This window comes from Orbicella franksi, chromosome 4 (assembly GCF_964199315.1).
Source record: "Orbicella franksi chromosome 4, jaOrbFran1.1, whole genome shotgun sequence".
NCBI classification, from domain to species: Eukaryota; Metazoa; Cnidaria; class Anthozoa; order Scleractinia; family Merulinidae; genus Orbicella; species Orbicella franksi.
Genome location: NC_138148.1, coordinates 17,932,426 through 17,956,151, shown reverse-complemented (window position 1 = coordinate 17,956,151; position 23,726 = coordinate 17,932,426). Strand labels below are relative to the sequence as shown.

At 39.9% G+C, this 23,726-nt stretch overlaps 2 protein-coding genes across 3 annotated transcripts in view; one reads left to right on the top strand and one right to left on the bottom strand.

Moving 5' to 3' along the window:
- Nucleotides 1-522: 522 nt before the first annotated feature.
- On the bottom strand, nucleotides 523-12,959 carry LOC145484726 (delta(14)-sterol reductase TM7SF2-like). Its single transcript, XM_081463357.1, has 10 exons — nucleotides 12,727-12,959; nucleotides 11,609-12,244; nucleotides 10,363-10,417; nucleotides 9,384-9,575; nucleotides 8,937-9,040; nucleotides 7,255-7,374; nucleotides 6,754-6,922; nucleotides 4,553-4,633; nucleotides 3,208-3,330; nucleotides 523-2,493 (listed from the first exon to the last, which is right to left on the bottom strand). The coding sequence occupies exons 1-10, from the start codon at nucleotides 12,886-12,888 to the stop codon at nucleotides 2,333-2,335; spliced, it is 1,803 nt and encodes a 600-aa protein (XP_081319483.1). The 5' UTR covers nucleotides 12,889-12,959; the 3' UTR covers nucleotides 523-2,332.
- LOC145484700 (protein sidekick-1-like) overlaps nucleotides 12,184-23,726 on the top strand; it is a 38,344-nt gene continuing 26,801 nt past the window's right edge. The window contains exons 1-6 of one of the 2 annotated variants that reach the window (XM_081463310.1): nucleotides 12,184-12,273; nucleotides 15,262-15,390; nucleotides 17,536-17,687; nucleotides 19,619-19,701; nucleotides 20,575-20,638; nucleotides 21,851-22,453. In XM_081463310.1, coding sequence (XP_081319436.1) covers nucleotides 19,669-19,701; nucleotides 20,575-20,638; nucleotides 21,851-22,453 — 700 coding nt within the window. In that variant the 5' untranslated portion in view covers nucleotides 12,184-12,273; nucleotides 15,262-15,390; nucleotides 17,536-17,687; nucleotides 19,619-19,668. The remainder of the gene's footprint in view (nucleotides 12,274-15,261; nucleotides 15,391-17,535; nucleotides 17,688-19,618; nucleotides 19,702-20,574; nucleotides 20,639-21,850; nucleotides 22,454-23,726) is intronic. The other variant, XM_081463311.1, reaches the window with a different exon arrangement.

Sequence of the window (23,726 nt, the reverse complement as noted above, 5' to 3'; positions counted from 1 at the left end):
GTGACCACATGAAGTGTCCGCAATTCCGTAATAGCGAGAGTTGTTTCCATACATTTTTTTTTGGTTTCGGCCGGGGATTTAACTGTCTGTTCTAAACAGCGTTGTGTCCACAAGACGAGAGTTGACTGTACCCGCTTTTATCGTTCTGCGTACTTTTTAAGGGAAAGAAACACTCACTCACACTCATCCTCTTCGCTCCTTCTTGAGTGGAGCATAAGGCCATAAGGGAAAGAAAAAGAAGACAAATACTCTGCAAGAAGAAAGATGGCGGCTGTATATATTACCACAATACCATGCGAACCTTATTCGGCCCATAAAGTACAAGGAAAGCCACATTTTTCCAATATTTCTCCAGTGTTTACGACATTGCATATGCTAGGTTTGCAGGTTTTAGAACTTTTGTGTACGTTTTTTTAATAGCGTTTTTTTTCTAAGTTTTTGTGCGCTAAGATTATGTGTAAATTCACACCGTGATTCTCCTTTTAATTTTAAGAGTTATAGACCAATATCATGGGGTCGTACTTTACATGTATTTAAATAGCTTTATTTTCACAAAACGTAAATCAAAACTAAAGTTAATCAAAATTTGAGTTAACTGAGCCGTTTCTCTCACAGGCTCTTTCTTTTCGCGCCCCTGAGCAGAATGGATACGAAAGAACGAACCTAGGTATAAGGTACAGTATATTAACTAATTTACAACTGTATATACACGATTGCTACATGTGCTTCACAGAACCTCACTTTTGCCATGTTACTCGTCGTGCATGACTTTGCACTGCACAAAAGTGCCAGCTTTTCATGCGGCAGATTCTTCCTCTCTTGCCTTCAAAATGAGCCTGTGATGCCTTTTTCATGTTCAGTGATAGGACGAATGTTACCTAGCAACCCCGCCGACGCAAATCGCGGGGTCAGTCATCATCGTTTATGCACGAGTTTTTTTTCAACAAAATGTGTTGTACACGCTCTTTGAGCTCGCCACGAAAAAGTAGCAATCCTTGTTTGCGATTTCTGAAGCACCAATATCGTTATTTGGCCTAATTCATAAAAGCTTCGCACAGCATAGAGGGCCTAATAGGCATAGATTATTCTTTAAGAATGTGCAACTGCATCCTGCAGCTCTAACCTCTCGTTACTATGATCACGATAAGCTTTATGCTGTTAAAACCTTATCTTCACTTATTCCGCAGTCACCTAATATCGTGAAAATGTAAGAAATAACACATTTAAATTTCGCGATTTGGCAGAAGAATCACGTTTAAGGGAACTCAATTTCGCGAAGATTTGCCAAACGTTCCACATTAAAACACGAGACAACCTAGTGCTGTCATCTCAGAATCAGCGATACAGGTTTTAATCGTACATTGTAGTAAATTAAATTTCGGCTCGTTACGTTTTGAGGTAACTTTTTTTTTTCGCTGGTCCATAATTTTTTTCAAGTTATCGCGAAAAATACAAAAATTGCAAAAACAAATAAGTATTGCGACAATAAGTGAGAATAAGGTTATTGTAATTTCCACGCATGATTAGCTTAACTCTTTCTTGTTAATGCTACCAACTATTAGAGTCGGGATTCTAATGTGCCATGTTTTTACCTTACTGTTTTACTACAAAAGAAAATGATTATACCAACAGAGCAATACAATAAACATAGTCTCCTTTTAACGTGTATTATACAACGAGTTATGGATATAAAAAGTATACGAGTATTCCGTTCCATGTAAGATACAGCCACTAGGAAACTGCAAAGCCGTTGCATTGTACAAGGACCCATGGGTTTCACGCAATGTTTTCCCACCACTAGTAGACCTCCCGTGTTACCTCTATGGGCATGGTATGTACATGTAAGGGTTATTTCATACTTTACGATGATATACCGAAAAAATGTCCCATTCGAATCTATTCCAGGGAAGAAAATTTTTTACGGTCTACTTCTGAAGGCATTGAAAAGTAGAAATGTATTTAAAACGTTCTCCATGCATGCATCGAAAATTTGATTAAGTACTTTAAGTATGTTACGATCGATAACTAGCCAACATAGTTACATAAATATTGTCAAAACCATAGGAATCGTTTAAAATAACTCTTCAAACTTAAAAATAAAATCAAGCGCAATCAACAGATAAAAAAGTTCTAAAATTTCAAGAATCGAGAAGATCCGAGTCGTTCACGTCCAGTCCGCAAAATGAAACGCTATCTGTTTTGTTTGTATATAACCATGTAAAAGAAAACGACTTCTAATGTGTGTCTACCAAGTGCACTGCAGCTACTGACACACGTAAGTATCCAAGCTGTAACATACAGCTGTTTTCAAGATAAAATCAGAATGTTCAGTCTAAAATATCTTGGGTAGAATGCGGTAGGGTACCCGCCTGCAATACTCGTCCCAGCTCGCTCCGTACTTGCGGCGGTTGTTCGCTTCGTCTCTCAATTCACGGTGAACAAGCAAAATTGTCAGATACACGGGGTAAAAGAATGGGATTGGGTTAGAGAAACCTGTAGGAGAAACAAGAAAATGTTTACAATTGTAGGGAGAATTTTGAAAACACTGGCACCATGGTGTATAGTTTATGCAAAATTGTCAGAAACACCGGGTAAAACAATGGAATGGGGTTAGAGAAATCTGTAGGAGAAACAAGCAAATGTTTATGATTGCTGGAAGAATCGTGAAAACACTGTCATTGTCACCACGGCGTATAGTTCATGCAAAATTGTCAGATACAGCGGTTAAAAAAATGGGATTGGGTTAGAGAAACAAGCAAATGATTACAATTGCTGGAAGAATCTTGAAAATACTGACACCGTGGTGTATGGTTTGTGCAAAATTGTCAGACACACCGGGTAAAAGAATGGGATTGGTTTAGAGACATCTGTAGGAGAAACAAGCATATCTTTGAAACTGCAGGGAGAATCTTGAAAACAGCAACACCATGGTGTGTAGTTTATCTCGGAGCAAAGCTAATAATGAGAGGCAGGCGAGCTACATGTGAAGCTGGTATTCAGGGGTTAACGTGTTTTCTGTTTCCAGTTGCACTGCAACCTGAGTTGTGTTTAATACGTCTTTCGATAACACACGAACTCTGAAGTACAAAACCAATCTGCTTAACGATTGCGTTTGCGGGTTGCCGCTACCGTGAAATGTTAGCGTTACTTTCAGGATAAGCTAAGGTAACTAACGTGAAATGTCATCGTTGCGGTACTGAGACTTACCACATGGAAAGGTCCAGGCAAACGCCATGATGAGGTCACCAAGATAGTTAGGGTGTCGTACCAAGCCCCACCAGCCAGAGGCCAGGAGTCGTTTTCCAGTTGGGGTAAGAATGGTTTCTTGATCTGCAAGAAAAAAGAACTCAATTTATAACTTGGCATTCAGTCAATAGTAACTCCCATCAGAGATTCTACCCGAATGATTTCCCCCTGCTGACGAGGCCCTGCATCAAGGGGGTAGTGTTGGTGATTGTTCGTTTCACTTACTCGCACGTGAAAAGCAACAACCGATCAAAACAAGTTTACAAAAAAAAAAAAAATTAACACACAAAAAAGGTTAAAACAAGCTTACAGATTTTTCCAGGTTGACTCTCAGATCTCTCATGAGAAGACCTAATCTTATACACTAGTAACCTGAGTACCAGCGGTTTTTTTCTTGCTCAGGTGGCAGGATGCTTCGGGTTGACCGCTACCTGAAGCCACAAGAAACAAGTCCCTCAAGTATTGGGCATTAGTGGCCTTGATGTTCTTATAAAAACGTCCTTAAAAGAAAAGTTCCCAGTCATGTGCTATCATGTATTCGTTGTCTCCTTTATACTTAAGGCCCGTTCCAAACGCCGCTCCATTCATGCGCCGAACCTAACTGATGAGTTAAGCACGGCAGTAGAGCGGCGTTTGAATCAGTTTGACTCGGCAGGTTAACAGGTTTGGTGCGGCAAACAACATTAAATTTGGCAGGGTCTGTCGCACTATGCGACGTTGGAGCGGCAGCTGACTCATACGGCGTTCTCCTCATGTGTCGAACCTAATGCATAAATTACTGTAATGTATTTTTCATATAACGGGACTCGTGATTGGCTCAAAATTGAGTGGCGTGACCAGTCATGCATGAAGCTCAAAGTCGTCACTAAAAATACATGTAAAGACAACAAAATACCAGTATGTCTTCGATTTATGAAAAACGGGACTGAATAAGCGAGTTCCTGTAGCGCAAATTCAGTTTTTGCTTTTTCTTCGTGATAATAGCCCAGCTTATGAGATTTCCCTTTATCAAGTCGAATTAACCGGGAGAAAACCTGTCTAAATACAAACACTGAACCTTGAGTTTGAATTTGCTTCCCTAAATATTGTTATAACAGCGAAATGTTAGTCACAGCTTTTCTATTTGGACAGAGTTCTTGAATTCAGAACGCATATTTTCTCATCGAAAATTGTTACCACCGGCTTCCCGAATTAAGTTCGACGCAAGTACGCCGTCTGAACCTACCGTCGCTCTAAAGTCGAACTTTACCAAGTTTGGTTCGTCACATGAGTGGAACGGCGTTTGGACCGAGCCTAAGGCTCTTACCTTGGAACTCGTCAGAGTTAGGATCGGTTCTGAATCTGTCCTTCTGAGAGTTTGATCCACGGAATATGGCATAACCAATGACTGCAAACAAAAACAGAGGAATCAATCAGATGAAACAGACCATGATACATGTATGTTCATGATGAGCCAAAGAACAATTTAGAAAAAAAAAAAGTATATTTAGAGAGTAGTCGATCATTCCCTGACATGTTTCAGTTGATCGGGGTAAATGAAAAAAGTGAAAATCTGGGCTGTCATTAAGTTTTGTGTCATCTGTTGCCTTGGTCTTTAAACCAGTAACAAACCGGTTATGTTGTGGGTAGATTGTATCTACAGACACTAAGTGATACCAAGTGTCCCCAGTTAGTAGAGGGTTTTTTTTCCCAGCGGCTAGATATAAAGACACGTTAATAAAGTGCATGTTGTGTTGTGTTGTGTTATGTTATGTTAACAGAAACTCTCATTTGTAACATTACAGGCTATAGGTGTTTGCCCTTAATGACAGCCCTGAAAATGACTGCTTTGTCATTAACTTAACGAAATAACATACTGTAGTAAGGTTATTTCTGTTTACACGCTCAACTCCCTCCCTCTCTCTCTGCACTTAAGAGGTGGCTGGGATTTGAATGCACTCCCTTTCCCCCACCCCTCTCCCCCAAAAATTCTGCTGATATTCATGTACAGAAAACAGTATCTCAAGAGAACCACGCGCGGCACCAACTGGTCACTAATTGGAAACAGAAATTCAAAAGCAAACAATAACCAGTTGGGGAAGACATGGTTCTCGCCCTAAGAATGTACAATGTGCATGAAGAGCTACAGTGTATATCATCAGCTAATGATCAATTCAAGGACATCTGTCAAGTGGGAGAAGAGCTGCATGCACAAAAAAAATTCAATCTACTGTACTGAATTTAGTATTCAAATAAAAAAAAAAAAAGAATAGTTGAAGTAATATTAAGTTATCACAGGGTCAATCAAGAGACCTGGCACTACTTTTGGAAACTCGAGCAGAATGAGAGTCAATAAAAGTAATGAAGTTGAACTAATCTGGATCTACATGTAGCAAGGCCATTTAAAATTGATTGTAAATAACTAAGACAAAATAAAATTATATCTAGCAAGTAATTTAAAGGAGCACTGATCAGTCCATCCGTAGCTGTTCTCAATGGCACTTGATCATTATCAGGGTTGACATTAAGGTTTGAGTCACCTGTAGCCTTGTTCTCCACACCCATAGCAAAATTGTTACTTTGTGGGTGACTTCTATAAACAGGCAATTTCACCTGTAGCATCAGGGGGAAATTCAGCATACATAACCTGTACATAACCCTAATGTCCAGGTGCTACAGGTTACGGCCCTTAACGGCAGCCCTGATTATGTACGTAGCTGTATCATTGATGTATCATCAAGTTACACAAATTGACGTCAGTTTTTTATGCATCTGTCCTCTTATTGATGATAAATTGCATCATAACATTGTCAAAGTGGCTGTGTAACCACGAGCCGCAGGCGAGTAGTTCTGCAATAAACTTTTGACAATGTTACGATGAAATTTATCATCAATAAGAGGACAGACGCATAAAAAACTGGCGTCAATTTGTTTTTTACAAAAACAAGACCTCAAAATGGCCAAATGCCGGCATAAATGAGGGGAAAAGACGCTGTAAACTTGCTGTAAACAAAGATAACTGAATTTTATTCAAAATGTCGCAAACTTGTCAATTGCTTTTCTCGCTTCTTGATTGGCTACTTAAAAAAGTCCATAAAATATCATTGGTTAAAAAGTTGACAGTTTGACAGCTGAAAGTTTAACTTGAAAGCTTGCATAAATTAAAATTCTATCCATCTGTACTCTTATTGATGACAAAAATGAGCCAATCAGCGTGCGGGATATTAGACAGTTAATGTAAAATTAAAAGCACAAAAAACTTTGTACACTACATACTGTAAAATTAATGAATATCAGGCTGCACGTGCACATTTTTATAATATAAATAAGCAGCCCAGCCTGTGAACATGTGTAAGCAGCTGCCAATTCTGCTTTCTACAGTAGATTAATTGCTACATAATTCATGTTGTACTTTACCAACCCTCGCTAATGACAAATCCATCCCTGGACGTCACAATTCCAAACATCCTACCTACCACAAAACATTTTGACAAGGTTGTATAAGATCTGGAGACATTTTCAACATACCAAATAGAGCAACGATTGCAGTAGTTGTTATCCAGGAGAGCTTAACAGGCTGGTCAACAAGATATCGTGCCTGCAAGGAATACATTATTGGCACCCAGGATATGTCACCAAAAGCCAACATGAAGCCAAATCCTTCCTCTATGATGTCAATTGTACTTAACATGGAAGACTGAAACAATAACAAAAAAAAATATTATGAAACTTGGAAATTAAAAATGGAAGCTGTGAAAATATTCAAACAATTTCTGTTGAGGGCACTGGCAGATCCACAAAAGATAATTAAGATTGTCCATGGCTGTTTTGGTGTCAACTTGATCCTTGCAAGAGCAAGCAAGATAAACAATAATATTGTAATCATCAAATTGTAAACGCCACCCAAGGGCACATTTAAAAAACTGAATCAAAGATTAGCGAAGGAGTCAAAATGACTCTGTGCGTGGGTTTGAGAACTTTGTAAACCCTAAAAGAGTTCTGTTGAATGGATGACGCATCCTCACTCACCTCATAAAACAAGCAGTCAGCAACATAAATAAAGTGAAAGATGCACACAAGTATCATGGCAGTCGACACTTCATGCGTCTTTTGGTATTCTTTCGCAGCCATACAGAAGTTTATCATTACCTGCAAGTACAATACAAACACTTGTATTAGAACAACAAAGCAGCATTTAATCAAATTTTAGTTTTGAAATGGAAAATACTAAGCAGACAAAATCAGTTTCACAAGTATAAGATTTATCCACAGCAAAGGCACCATTTTCATTTGGTTGCTGCTGCTTGAATCCTGACAAACCCAGAATATTTTGTGATCCATTTCAGGGTTCTCAGTAGAAGCTGGCAGCCAGCAGAATTCTGCTGGCTGTAAAGACAAATGTAGTCGCCTGTTCCAGTTATTAAAATTTGCACACATGTAACAATAAAATTAACATGATCATGGTATGAAGCCATCAACAATGCACATAGTCTACCACTCCAGGCTACAACTTGTCAGGTTGCCATAACAATTTTGGAGCTTAGTTCTCATTTTTGAACCCAATAAAAGAACTTGTACAGTGTATACACCAGGGCCTGGTTGCTTGAAGGCTGCATAATGCTATCCACAGGATAAATCACTATCCAGTGGATAAATGTTGACAAAACAAACCATACTATCCAGTGGATAGTAGGCACCTTAAGATACCAGCACGGGATGAGCTAGGACGGCTGCCAGAAGAAAATTTACTCAACTGGGCATGCGCACGAGAACTCTCGACTCATCTCTCTGCCGTCCTTGTCTTGTCGAGGACGCCATTTTGCCCAACTAGCCGCCGTATCGAAAACGTGAGTACTTTGCTCTTGTTTTGCCCTGACAAATGTTCCAATCAACCTTATTTTCAGTTATATTGATAAGAATGTTTATAAGGTTCACATTTTTCGTGATTGTAGTGTAGAATACTATGCTGAGATACAAAAATGTGAATAAAAATATTCCTTGTCTTTCGTTTGTATTTCAGTCACTGTTCAGATGCTGTCATGAGTGTGCAAGCTCAAAACAAGATACAAACTGTATTCATCGAGAGTACATCAGTGTAAGTACAGTCGATAAAATGTTGTAAGAATGAATGCCATGGAAGCATTTATCAAGCAAATAAAATACACATTTTCAAACTGATGTTTGGTTGTTTTTTTATACTACCCGGATTGAACTTGATGCAAATTTTGTTTTATTTTCATAATGCCTGTTACAATTACAGATGGAAACTGAAATATTCATCAAAAGTCAGGATTCCTCGGCAACAGAATTCTCAAACGCTCTGGTGGTAAAAAGCAATCTGAAGCTGGTCAAAACTGTTTGCTTCGCTTATACATGTAAAGACAAAGAAATTCAGCAACGCCGTTCACGGATAAGATTTCTCTTCTTTTATAGTCTAAAGATGTCATTGCTTCTGTGAATAGCTTGTATGAAGTTCAAATTATTGACGTTGCCGTCCTTTACGAAAATACACATCTTAAGCATTTTGTCTTTGGCGCCCCAACGGGACCCGCAAAAGTTACCCGTGTCCACTGCCATTCCTGTCCTGGCCTTCCCGTCCTTGTATCTTAAGGTCCCTAGTGATTTATCAGGTGGATAGCATTATCCACCTTTTGAACAACTTGGGCCAGATTGTTACTGCTCTATGTACATGTACATTTTAAGTCTCTCACCCAGCCTATCAATCCTGGTCTAACTTCAAAGAAAAACTTGAAGTCAAATTTTCCCCATCGTGGGTTGAGTTGGTGTCCCATGAAGAAGTCATAAATAACATTTCCTGTAACAAAAATGATTTCTACATGTAAATTGCTGGCACTATACTGGCAAGAATATACATGTTATAGATAACTTTACATGTAAATGAAATAAAAGGTGAGGAACTGTTGAAGGGAGGGGGAGGGGGGGGGGGGGGGACAGAAGTATATTTACTGTACAATGTACACACTGTTCAGCTCAGAATTTTCCTTGGCTGGTTTCCATAATAATACTAGAATTTAACAACATTTGTTGACATTCCACCGAGGCTTTCAATGATTTCATGGCCAGTACGACAGCTGAATTCCTAATAAATTACAATCTATACACCTTTAGAAGCCAGTACAAGGCTATAGTTGTCAGACCTGTGTTTCCTCCGGGAGCCAATCCTGTCTTCTGCATTCGAGCCATAACATAGACAGTGATAGAAACCACAACCGACCACAAGATAGTTGCTGTTATGATCCCAATGAAACATTCGTAGACCAAGGTAACAGGTACTTTGAAGTAAATGAAAGCAGCGAATCCAATTGTACTGAGCATCAGAGCAATGAAACCTGAACGACAGGAAAGTAGATTATTGTATTTGTAAGCATGCACAATAATTTATGCTAGAGGATAAGCTACGTTGGACCACACAATAATTAATATAGAATTGGTTTACGCTTAACATGCATATATTGAGTTAATGATGCACGCAGAAAAGTTTGAAGAGTATGAGAGAAGTGTAAGAGTCGCTTGAGGGGCAGCCAAGAGCAACACTAGTTTCTTGAGTTAGACACTTCTGATCTCTGTTGCTGGTATGATTTGTTTTGGTTCATTGTATTCCAAGGACAGGTTTAATTAAGCTCTACAAAGAGATGTTTGCTTTTGAGGGAAATATTCCTTGAACATGTTTAAATTACCTGTATTTGTTGTTTAAAACATCGCAGAAAAGGTTTCTTCCTTTAAAGATGTCAACTTACATGTAATCTTTACACAGTATTAAAAATTTGAGTTCGATATAAGACAGTTCGCATACAACAGCATCGATTGCAATAAACAGACAAATTAGACAATCTTCGATCAAAGCAAAACTGTAACTTTGATTGCACATGGAGCTGAGTTTATTGTTAACGGTGAATGTTTCTTATGTAAGATATTTGATATCGTGCAAACTTGCAGGATAGAGGAACAAGCTTTTCTGAGTCCTTGCACGAATGGTCTATATAAGCAGTGGAGACTGTCTTTGATGCTTGCTAGGAACGTTTCTCTTTACTGCATTTGCACTTCTGTCATCATGCCTGATACTACAGTGTGTACTGGTGCAAAGCATTTAAATACCAATAACATAAATAGCATTACCATTCATTCTGTAATCAAGGGAAGTTCCATCAGAAAGCACTCGTCCATATACAACCTGTGACAACCAAATAACACAAATTATTATTTGAAAACAAACACAGGAAATCCTTGAATTGGCACCTGGGACACTTTTTTTCAAATTTAGGTGAAGACAGGGGCACTTATTCGAGTGGGGTGCTTTATGAAGAGGGGGTGCATATTTAATTTTTCCCAAATCGTGGCCTGACATGATCATTTTTTTTTAATATGTCATCTGCTCATAAACAACAACATAAGCTGTTTATCACGGCACCATTAGTACTTGTCATTTTTTTTTCTAAACTTAACGTGTTCACAAACTGAAAGAAGAAATTGTAGGCTGCAACTTAGAAGGAAAGAAACCTGTTTCCTGTAAAGATGTAAATTACTTATGACTATAAAAAGGCTGGACAAGAGTGATGAAAACTATACACCCTTTGTTGTCTAATCACTCGTCCACAAAATGAAGGGAGGGGAGGGGGCACCCATTACTTCAAATTTTATGAAAATTGTTCCCTTAGGCAACTGTTTTTAGTCTAAGAAATGAAAATTGTAAGAATTGCAATGTTTTTATTGTTGCAAATCAAAAAAAAAAAAAAAAAAAAAAAGAAGTAGAAGGGTTTTATCTTTCAACCTGTATCATTTGACAAAGGGAGAGAAGCCACCACAAAATCAGAAATATGAGAAAAACAGACAGGATCAAGAGAACAATGTCCAAATTGGATATTACCAATCACAATATTAATTGTAAATGCCTATGCATATAACTTCTCAGAACATCTTATAGGGTGCATATCCTGCTACCGCAGTATGTACACCGTACATGTGTACAGTATATTTATTGATCAGTGAATAAGTGGGTTCATTTACCCCCCACCACCCCCCAACCGCTCCCTTATCCTGGCTGCTGTGTTTCAATCCTTCCAAACCCCTTCCCCAATATTTTAAAGTTTATCTAGTGCCAACAGAGCAGAAATGACTTTGGTAACCCTGTGAGATTATCTTATTCACAGAAGGGTGAAGATGAAAAATGGGATGACCAGAATGATGTAGTGGAATCAGAATTTTTCGAACCTCCAAGGGAAACGAAAAATTATTTGTTTGAGAGAAGAATGTTTGTCTGAGGTTCGAGCCTCAGGATGTTTGATAATTCGGGGTTGCACAGATTACATAATTTTCATGCAAAATGAGATCACAGACTGTACAGAAGCAAAATGCATACATGTACCTTTCCAACTGGAAGCATATAGATGAATGCCTGGAGTAGGATCCATCCATCGACAATCAGGTGGCCAACGTCAAAAAATCCACCATGAAGCGTCCACAGTGGCGGAAGAGACGGTAACCGGCGGATTGTGCACGGTTCTCTTCCGCTACAGAACAAGTAGGATGACACAACAACAGCTGGTAGAGCGATCATCATCCACAACACACCAAACGGACCACCGAACTCATATCCGTGCTCGCTTTTGGTCAATGTGGGCTTGATCTCTGCTGTAAGCAGTGCCTCCTTCTCCTCGGCGATGAGTTTCTTAGTAACTGAACGAGTCACACGCACGGTAGTAACGCTCGAAGGCACGCTCGAACTATCTTTAGTCACTGTAGTGGTCGTAGTCGAGGATTCTTCGACTTTCTTTTCGGGCATTCGGCCTCGTCTCGGAGAACGCCGACTTGGAGTGACCGCAGTTTGTTGTGTTATCTTTTCAACAAGGCTTTCTTCCGATGTCTTTCGCACTGGTTGACGTCCACGGCTTCTCGCTGGAGACCGCGATCGAGAGCGAGATCTCCGAGCTGGCGAACGGGATCTTCTTCGAGATGGTGATCGAGTCGGCGAAGTTGAGCGTGATCGAAATGGCAGCTCCCTCTGCAAAACGAAATGGGCAGAAACTTCAGGTAAAAGCTTCGATAAAAATAAGGTACAAAGCTGTGCTTCATTCAAGTTTAAAATCATTTAACCATGAAAACAGTTCACCACCCTCAAAGTGTGATAATCTGAATTGCATTGTAACTAAACGAACGGTTTGTCGAAGAAAGTTTCGTACGAGCTAAATTCAAAACTTCATAGATGTCGTTCCGTTTGTTTTGAGCTAGTTAATTTGTGACAGGCAATTCGTGATTCGGCCTTCAAACAGAGTAAACTGATAGATTCAGCAAACGGTGTTATGTCTCTGAAAGTTCATGCAACTGGTAAACACAACAAACAGCAATAACGCTATCAACATGACGAATTCGTTTTTAAGATAACGAGCAGCGATCAAGGCAACCCAAGATGATTTGCATTAGCTCTCCTTAATGCAACAACCTGCATGGGCAACATGATACAAACAATTCTGGAATTAGCCTCACGTAAACGTGTCGTAAAGCAACTTCCGTCGTGAAGCCGTCTTTGAAGTCAACTTGAACTGTAGTTTTGTCAATATCGAGGACTGTAGCTTCGTAATATTTCCTGCTTCCCGGCCACAGTGCCCACACCGTGTCGCCAACAGACACTTTCTTGCCCCCTTGCATGTTTTGCAGTAAAATACTGAAGTAATTAGGCTATTTTCTAGTGATATTCTCCAACAAAACTTCTCTTGTGCAACCTCACAAGAAGAAGAAGAAGAAGAAGAAGTTCATTCATGCAAGCGACTTGTCAACGGTCGTGTTTTGTGAACGGCGGGAAGTAATCTGATTGGCTTCGCTTCAATAATCTCGTTTTCCATTGGTCAGCTAGAAATTCAAATTTTCTCTTTTATGTTCCCAATCTCCTCGCGGACAAACGTTCTCACGTAAATTTGCATAAACTATGGCAGGTTCGCTGAGGAATTAAAATTTCCTAGTCTCTTCTGTCAAAAAAAAAAACTAAAAGAAATATGGCCATATGCAGCCGCATACAGACTATTGCACTTGCAGTTCTCATTATTCTAAGAGGCCTTTTTTTTTGTTACGAACCCACAGGCTTCGCAAGCTTAAAATTCGACTCTGCGTACGTGGTGTATGGGACAGCTTGTGTATATAGAGAGTTGCATGGAAAAGTCACCGATCGTAAAAAAAAAATTGTGTGAATAATTATCTAATTTGAAATAAAGTTTGTTTCTTTTGCCGATTTTGAAGCCACTCTGACGCCGTTTAGTGAAGTTATTCGAAGTCGTTGTCTCTCCTTCTAAACTGAGAAGGGAAAGGCAAATTTTTCGTTCTTCACGAGTCTTTCGACCGCCGAAGCACACGTATGTGGCGTGAAATTTATTGGGCTTTATGGAACTGTTGATTTTATTGCGATTCGAGACTTTTCCTTTTGAGAAGAGAGCGATTTGTGGAGTGACGTCTGGCCAGCGATCGATGGAGTTGTCTGCCGTTCCCTTCTTTTAGAAGGAGAGACGATGATTTCGAATAACTTCAATAAACGGCGTCAGAATGGCTTCAAAATCGGCACAAGAGACAAGTACGCGGCAAATTTGAGGTAGAAAAACTTTAGTTCAAATTAGATAGTTATTTGCACAATTTTTTTACGATCGGTGACTTTCCCATACAATTCTCTATATACACAAGCTGTCCCATACACCATGTATGCAGAGTCGAATTTTGAGCTTGGGAAACCTGTGAAAAACCGAATTTTTTTTTCTCACTTAGCGCTTGGCCGGCCACAAATCAAGGGGAAAAAGTTCCGATCTGTAACTTACAGCGCGGACCTCCTCGTGCGGACCGATAAAACGAGGCTGTATTGTACAATACAGTATTATACAATAATAAGATATAATATGTGTCTGAGAGGTTAGGGAGGTTCCTAACGAACGTCAAACGCAAACCGAGTCAATTCGAAATTGTTGTTGCTTGAGCTCGTTATTATAACATATACATATTCCTTACACTTTTTGATTGTCGTGAACGTAAAGAAAACTTGGTGATAAATTGCAAGACATTTTGGGGACAAAAAAGCTTCAAATTTTAGCGGACCGTATGATGGAATACAGCCCGTTAAAGTAAATTGATCAATTAAAGCGCGCGCAGTAACTGAACAAAACTTAATCAAATTCCGTTCAAACATGTGTTTAAGTCTAGGGCCAATAAAATATGACAAAACAGGTCGATAAACAACCGGTTAAAGAACTCTACTTTAATCTTGCTTTCTCGCTCGCAATACATGGCCTCACATGAGCGCCCGCTTAAATAGAGGGCATGCGCAATACAATTCCCGTCCAAGGTTGTGAAAGCCCGTAAAAGCCAGTCTTTGATCGAGGATTGCTCGAAAACCTACCATACAACCTATGATGAAATTTTCACAGTTGATTTGTAGGGATGAATCGCGTTTAGAGCCATAATTTAAAAAAAAAAATCGTTAAGACAGATTTTGGGCTATTTTTGATTTCAAATTTTCTTAGTTTGCGAAAAATCTGCCTTACAGATTTTTTGTCTTACTTTGCATGAATGTTAAATCAGAGCCAATTTCTAAACCAATTTCTGAAATTTTGAGGTGGGGTCATACGGGTAGATTTTGAGAAAAACGTGATTTGACCTTCTATATACGAGTGCCCAGTCTCTCCTTAGGTACTCGGTCGTTCATTTTGGCCAATTTCCTGAGAAACGGTCAGACGAGTGAAGAATGTTCGTTTGCAAATGAATTATCATCGATGAATACAAACAAAAGCAGCTACGATGCGGCCAAAACCGTTACGTCCAAAACGTACATCAGATTTCCTTTTGGCTTAATTATACCAGCTGATCATCAGTTGTAAGAAACAGCTAACAGACCATCATCAGTTACATTTCAACGTGAAATTATTCATGTATTACGGGCTGATTACCGGTCATTATTTGACACAAAAGCTCAACGCCCGTTTCCTTGGACATCCTTCAAGACAGTTTGATCAGTTTGCCGTTTTAATCATGCCTACTCTTAATTAGTTTCAGGGTGCTAGCCTTACACATCGTTTAACCATGGTACTGCTCTGTGAACTTGAGCGGGACTCTCTATCTTCAAGTGGACTACTGTGGACTACTGTAGCTCGTACCTGGTGACATATTTTGAAAACAGTAAGTAACAGAATTATTATATTGTTGTACTGACAACGGGATTAAAGCAACTGAGCTAGCAGTGACAATATTTATGTTATATTATTCAGTCACCATTAAAAGTTGTGAAAACCGTTCATTGGGGTTTAGAATGAAGTAAACGAAAAGTAATTCAGTGATTTTAATAAATAATGTGTATTTATATTTAAGACTTCGATGTGCATGTGGGTGAAAATGAGACCCTTTGACAAGGATATCAATTTTTTTTTTTTTTTGATAAAATATAGTAATTCACTTTCTTTATGAAGGCTAGGACTCCGTTATATGTATTACTCCCAATTTGTCTGACAAGTCGGACAACCAATCGTCTATTGACAACTAAAAAGGAAAAACCAACTGATCCTCCCTTTTCTCCAATAGGCCTTTTCACGGTTAATTTTTCTCATTTGCATTACAATGTAATCCAACGTGGATGCGAGGCAATTTCGGACTAAAACTATAAGATAGCCCGAAGTTGCCTCACAGATTTTATTGTAATGCAAATGGGCAAAGGTAACCGTGAAAAGGGCCATTGTCCTTCTTTGGTTGGAGCGCGGTGCCTGTGGCACTCGAAAAATCGGATGCAACCTACATGTAAACATCGAGCGCCGCACTCCTTGTTTTCCGCTCTTCGCCGACGAAACGCAACGGCGCCTGGGAACGAGAGAGCAACCGATCGCAGTCAGTGCTAATCTCGTACAATCCCATACACCCGAATCACACTCTGGTAAAGAGAGTAGTCGTACTTTTTCTGAACCTCAGTGGAGTCTTTTGGTCATGTTGTAGGCAAAATAGATTTTACATCTTTTATCCGTTTGTGATGTTTGGTTACAAGAGACACAAAAGTTTTCCGTTTTTACAAGGCAACAATTTAGTAAAAAGAAATATAGCTGTTTCATACAAAATCCAAGGAAAGAATCGCCCCTTTCCAGACCACTTTTTTACACTCGTTCATTTCGTACCCTCTTGACTCTCCCCGAGCTAGTTAGAAAAAAATGTTAAATTCTTTTAGCGCTATTAGATTGTACAGAAATATTTTGCGCGTGGGAACTTGCATTCTAAAAGCCTGGCTAAATGGAGGCGCAGGTGGTTGAAAGTAGTGGAAATTTGGACATGCGTACTGCATATTTGCGTTCGGCGGCCAAATGGGCCAGAAAGGTGATAAGTGCAGTGCGTAGGTTGCGAAGAAAAGTCAACGAACTACGGTCCAGGTGCGTCGACTTGCGCTGGGTAGTCTAACGGTGAACAACTTGGGTCTAAATGTGATCCCGACCAAAGTGATCGCAAGTTATCGCAAGTCGACTTAAGTGTACGCAAGTCCGATCCTGGCCAAACGGAGTGGCAAGTATACATAACTTGAAGGCTTGCTCCTTCTTTTTCTTCTTTATGACTCCGTTTCGTCAGACGAAAAGGGAACAAGAAGTTATTGTGCGTTCAATGGCATGAAATATCCTCGTTGGCTATTTCAGTTCTGTTCCCTTCAATGTGCCCTTAGACTGGTTTGTGGGTTAAAAAGTTTCATCATTTCAGAGATCCTTCCAACGACCATCCGCTGACCAAGGAGCTGGACGATTCCTGGCTCGATATTGAAGATTGTGCCCTTAGTGTCAGCTCGCGCATGCGCGAGAAACACTCAGAGCCAATTGTGACATGTTTTTATGTTGGAAATATTTGTCATAGTTATGATAATTAACAATTATTCACCAATGTTCACTGAGCCTGAGGCGAATAATCGTTTTAGTATAATTTTCAGAGGTGAATATCAAGGACTACAAAATAACAGACTAAAACATAAAACACAGACGCAATACTCGTATGCAGCCGTATTTTTAATAAAAAGCTTACATGTACATCGATTGTCAATCAGTTTACTCATCGAGTTCGGCAGTAAAACAAAAGAGCGATAGTTTGAAAGAAAATAAATTTCGGTCGATCGATCTGTTGGCGATCAACGTAACCACTGCGTTTGCGATTCTTAAATGCCTTGAATACGAATTCTTGAAAAGATATTTGGTCTAATGGCGACAGCAGTCATTTTGAAAATTCTCCATTCTTTCAAGTGAATTGTGCTTCGTATTATCATTATGTTTTGTTTCATTTAACAAATGGAAATTAATCTTATGATAGACACCTGCCGGGCAGACCGTAATACAAGAGAGTTAGACTACCAGCTGCCAGACGACTGATTCTGTGGACTAGTTATACAAAGTAACTTCTTGTGGTTAATGACAGCCGTTATTTTGGGTCTCACCAGAGGAAACACTCATTTTGTGTTGAAGGTATGGCAAAACGTTTTATATTCTTTAATCGTCACTTGAGTATAATTTAAATTTTATGAGTCTGTTTTTGGCTTTTTATTTATTGCAGTACTTTCAGTAAAGAAAGGGACAAAATATCTGCGCGTTTCTCTCAGGCCTTCAAATTGCTTACTTTCAATCTCGTAGTTAATGACTTCGTTTTGTTTGTTGGACGATTTTTTTTCCTCGGCGAGGAGAGGTTTCAAGTTCGCCTTGCTTGTGATGCCAGCGTCATTATAAAAATATTAAATCCAACACTCGCGAACAAGTCGTCACTTGCGCCGTTGCAATTCGCTTTGACTAATCTACATCAATTAACATGATTCGTGAGGAAAATAGTTCATCCTAATGTTTGGCCTTGAAAACAAAACAAACCAAACTGAACTTCCAAAGGCTCTATAATATTTTAAAGCGCGTCGTGATTGAGCTCTTGTATTTCTATGAGGTTGTGCTGGATTTTTTAATGGAAAATTGTCATGTGATTAAGGAACTAACTAGAAAGGAAAACAAATGATAAGTATTTCAGTATCGGAGGAAAAAATCAGCCATGCAACGAAAAGAACTATTTCCAGTTTGGTAAATTGTAATTTTGCAGCTAGCCTTAACTTTGAGGCTGGATCACAGACAATAGAACTGTGGAAACATTTATTGAGCAAGATTATAAAAATTTACGCGCCGCAGTACCTGGTGAGCAAATATCATGGTATTTTTGAGTTTGCCATCAGCCAGTTTGCAGCTGCGTCGCATTTCTCATTTTTACGCTGTCATGAATGTGGTCTTCAAAGCACTCGTAATGACGGCAAAGTAAACATCTTAATTTGTTAATGTAACTTACTTGTTCGGTTCAGGTGGGAGGGAAGTCTTGCTGTTAATGAACCAAATCCCCTATTATGCTGGGTAATGCCGAGGTAGGAATTTGTCAAAATATGAAGAGACCGTGTGAGGAATGTTTCAGGTGACAGCAACAATTCTTTTTTTTTTTTTTTTTCACCTGCAACTTATCCTGGGTGGCAAAGGTTTTTCTTTATTCTAGCTTTAAGCATGAACGGACAGTTTTTGAGTGAAACACGTCAAACAGTTATTCTCGTGCAGTATTAAAATAGCCACGAGACATAATTTCATATTCATGAAACGAGAATCGAATTTTAGGCTGCTGTGAAATGTGATCTCGGAGCCATCACGCGAATTGGATCATTACTTTCTAATGAAACGCAAAATGGCCGTTATATTTTCCGCGAAACCTATCTGCACAAAATAAACACAATTTTTTTCTCCCCCTTCTCGCCACTGTGCCTGTGTGGCAAACCGAGATATAACCTGAATACTAGATTTGTTTTATGGACTGGGTTTGTAGCCGATATAACGAGCGCTCTGATTGGCTAAATATAGGGCATTGTTCTCCCGTAATGCCCACGGACTAATTACGGTCCTGCAAAAAAAAAGCAAAAGCCATGTAATAAGCAACTTATTAATCTCGAACGTTCGGTCTTTACAGTAAAATCTCAAGCCTCCGCTTTTACTTATTGTACGGCAAGGTCTTGGTCTTGGTCCCTCCACTTCGATTCATTTGACCAGTATAGAAATTAACTGCTCTACAAGCAAGGAAATCGGTCACTGTGGCCAACCACATAGAGCTCATTTAGTGCCGTGAACCAATCAAAATCAGAAGGAATTGTGTAGCCAACGCGAAGCGTGGGAAAATGTGTGTGAGCGAGTTAACATTGGTTTTGGTTTTACCTCTCATTGGTGGAGAAACTGGCGCCAATATTTAAGTCGATCACCAAGTCAAATACTGCAAAACTAAAGGCGGCACGGCTCTATGATAGGCCAAATTTTACAAACTGAACGACCTGGATAACTGATTTTGCTTGTTTTATATATCTTTTATATATCCTTGGACTTTTGTAAAACAGATGGCTTTGGATTAGTGGAGAGTCAATATCCCTATTCTGAGGTTTCCACCATGGCGTTCAAAATGACCGTACTAAGGATTGAGGTATGTTGCAAGTCACCTAGTAAGTAATTCAGATGTTGTTAAAATGTTACGCGTCCTTCCTGAAGGGATCCACAGAAAACTGTTCTGTGGAAGGATAAACGTTGTACCTCAAAATACGGCACCATGCATTAAAAGCGGTACACATAATGAAAAGGCGCAGAATATGGGTTGACCCATATTCTGTCACGAAAAAGGAAAATAGAAAAAAATGTTGTGGGAAGGTTCTGTTGATCGACTGTTTTAGTTGCGACAACCTTCGTTGAAAAACATTTAACAATTATCAGCTAAAAAATCAGCTAAAACGGTTTCTCTCAGTAGAACCCAACAGTTATGAGCCGTTTCAAATGAAACCGGCTCAAAAAAAATTTCCTATCATACTGGTATCGTTCCAAATTAATCGTTTGTGATCAGTGAAGTCCCTGGTTTCAACAGAATAGGACTTGCATGTAGCTTACTAAATTACCGTTAACTGCCGCTTAAAAGCCCCTCCACTTATAAGCCCTCCCGGTTATAAGTCCATCTACCTGTAAACCGAAAACCACATCCGGTTGAAAGCCCCTTCCAGCTTTCCTTGTGTTGAATTCATTTTATTATGATATTTATAACGATCAATTAAAAACCAGTAAATGAAAAACCTATTTTGATCAACACAGTGATAGCTCGTTTTGAAACTATTTTTTTGTTCCGGGTATAAGCCCCCTCGGGTATAAGCCCCTTCGGTTATGAACCCATCTAAAAGCCCTCACGAAGTTGTATAAGTCCAGGCCTTACTTATGATATGTAGCAGTTTACAGTGCACTGAAATACCTTCAAGCTGGTAAGCAGGATAAAGAACGTTTCAGTATTTATGATCACCTTTTTGTCCTTACTCAGATTGCTGTGCTCCTATTTCTGGCATCACACGACAAGCTAGGTCCTCTCAGAGGTGTCTTGTCAGGTAAATGTTCATACATACGCCGCGAGACTTTTCCATTCCAAAGCAGGGCCAACATGTGGAATTGTTTCGGGCTTGACCTTGCACTATAAATTCATGGAGTAACTCTTGCAGGAAAAAGTCACATTTTCATGGATCTAACTATTCGCAAATGTTAAGACTCGCTTGATCAATAGGCCATGCCATTTCCGAGTTACCTTGTGCCTCTGTTACAAAACGAGTCCGCGTTGAAAATCTTTCAAATGAAAATGTTTGATTTGCACGAAAATTACCCTCTAGGTGGAACACATTTTATATGAATGGTTTAACGAAGACTCGTTTTGACATGGGCAAATTGGCAATGGCCTATTAAGAATGGATAATTAACAACCCTAGTGCACGCCTCGCAATTAAAGATCATTAGGGCTACCGGCTATCCTGTTTCAGCTCTCGCGTCCACTGACCATTAGGTTCAAGTGGAACAGGCTAGAAAACGGTCTCATAAAATGTTAAAATGGATTAACCTCCGATGCACTTGACTCACATTCAGAGAGAATAACAATACCAAGTTTTCCGATGCTTTTGATCCTCATAAGGTAATGGGTGAAGTAGTCAAAATGCTTATGCATGGTTGTCGCATGAATGTTATAACGGTAGTGTATGTTTATGCCCTCCCCCCCCCCCCCCCGAGGGGGAGTTGGCGGAAGACCCCATATGAAAAGGTCGAGGATACTCGTCGTCCCGCTTAGGGGTGTAAATCAAGGTTTTTGGTCTCACTTACGACGAAACGCCATTATTTTTAGCTGTCAAAATATCTCTTAGGGTTCACTCGAAGAAATAACAATAAAAAAAACCGCTCTAATTTCCGTTTAATTTCTAGGATCGATTTCGAGCTCGGTCTAATACCGCGGGCTCTTGTCCCGAACAGCGGCTGGTATCGAGCCTATTTAATTTCAAATGGCATCTTTTTGGGCCCAGATTTCACCCAGATTGGTCTTTTTGGCGGGGTTTCAGTCAAATTTTCCGACGAGCATCCCAGATGTATTTACCATGTTTTTAAATAAAGATGATGATGATGATGATGATGATGATGATGATGACCTTTTTATAAGGGGTTCCCCCGGAGTTTGTGCTTTCGTTGGTGCAATACGTGACGATAGCTCTCTTTAACGCGGTAGAAATCCCAACTACCTTTCATGTATATGATGTGCAGTTCTCCTTCACGTTGTTTCATAGGCAATGATCATGACATTTGGCCATTTGACAATTTAAACAAAGACATGAAAGCCAAAGGGAATGCAGACAACACGGAGTCGCCGGTGGGAAAAGGTCTGTACCTTGATGGAACAGATGGCACTTACGTCAAGCTGAAAAACCACGAGAAAAAATGTTTAGAGCATCCATCAGACTGTGACATGACCATCGGGTTTTTTCTCAAGTTTTCGCCCCCGTCTGGCCTGCAGATCTATTTCGGGAACAAAGATGCCGACGGAGAACTGTACGAAGGCATAAATATCTACCATGATGGACAATTTCGTGTGGAGGTGTACGGTAAAAACAAGTACTGTTCTCGAGTCATTTCTCCACCCCAGAAGGTGTGGTTTTATCTTGGGCTCGTATGGGAGAAAAATGGAAATTTAGCTGTGTACCAAGACAGATGGTATAGTCAGTCGTCTTGGGAACACAACCAGTGCGGCAAAAGTCCGAGTGGGTTGAAGACGCGAGGAAACTACTATTTAGGGAGAGACACATTCCCTGTTGCGTTCTACAAGGATTTGAACATCTGGTATTCCAAGCAGTCTCGAAATGTTCTTGACGAGAGGTGGGATGCAGCATTTGGTAAGTGTGGTAGTTAGCGTCAATATAACCAGTGAACAGGCTCCGGCTGGAGGGGTCTTACCGCGGCCGGAAAGGCGGAGAAGGAACTGGCGGAGAGTGAAGCGGCCGAGGTGGAATGGGGTGGGGTTGGGGCGTCGCCCCCGCCCCCCATCTCTCCCATCTCTCTCTCTCTCTCTCTCTCTCTCTCTCTCTCTCTCTCTCTCTCTCTCTCTCTCTCTCTCTCTCTCTCTCTCTCTCTCTCTCTCTCTCTCTCTCTCTCTCTATCTCTCTCTACGAAGTGTTTCTTTTCAGATGCGCTTAACTTTCACAGTGACTAAGTTCTGCTTACCATCGTGTCTCCAGACTGCTTTCATTTGCGGTACGTCCAAATTGGAAGTTACTAAGGCAAGATTGTCTTGAGAGTCCTTGAAAGTCGAGTCCTAAATCATTGAGGTTTGGAATACCGTATTTATTCGATTAAGCGCTCAGGGCTCTTATTTCATTTTTAGGACTTTCAGGGTGGGCGCTTATTCGAGGCTGGGCACTTATTAAATTTTCACCATTTTCAGTAAGTAAAAAGTTTATTTTGTAACAAAACAAAAAATACGAACAAAACATTACAAAATATTAAAGCATATAAATTGTAACTGTTCACTGGTCAGTTTATGCCAAGGACTAACAACTCATTGTTTGGTCTCCTCAGAAGTCTCTTTAGCTATCATAATTCTCAATCAACGTCATAACATTTTCAGACAATGACACTAGAGATTGTAAGCCATTAAAGAAATACCGTAATAATCTATACCCGTGTTCCTCTTGTGCACTTTATTATTATTATTATTATTATTATTATTATTGTTGTTGTTGTTGTTGTTGTTGTTGTTATTATAAGTCCTTAAAGTCTTGTCGCTTTTAACATATGGTGCCGAGTTCAATCCGTGAGCCTAGGGCAGTCATAAGTCTGCTGGATTACTTAATGGATAGAGTCCTCCTAAGTATGTGAGCAGTTCCAAGGAGGACGGTCTTCTGTAGCTCTGTTATTCTAATACTGCCTGGGATCTTGCCGGTGTAGTTTTCTGTTCCCTTCTTGACAAGCCCGAAAGCTCCAATGATCACTATTATTATTTTTTTTTTGGGGGGGGGGGGGAGGGGGGGGTGTGGGCGCTTATTCGAGGTTGGGCGCTTAATCGAATAAATACGGTAATCACCGTTACTCGGATGGTTTCTTAAGCGACCCTCGACGTATCTTCCAGCGACATATCTAGGCGACGGACTAGGGGACGCTAAAGCACTT

What these genes read in the sequence shown, in the direction of transcription:
- LOC145484726 (XM_081463357.1), bottom strand. Translation starts at nt 12,888, where the DNA reads ATGCAAGGGGGCAAGAAAGTGTCTGTTGGCGACACGGTGTGGGCACTG. An exon ending in CCTTGATTACAGAATGAATG is followed by an intron (nt 9,576 to 10,362) that starts GTAATGCTATTT and finishes CCTGTCGTTCAG; the next exon opens with GTTTCATTGCTCTGATGCTC. An exon ending in TGCCTGGACCTTTCCATGTG is followed by an intron (nt 2,494 to 3,207) that starts GTAAGTCTCAGT and finishes TTTCTCCTACAG; the next exon opens with GTTTCTCTAACCCAATCCCA.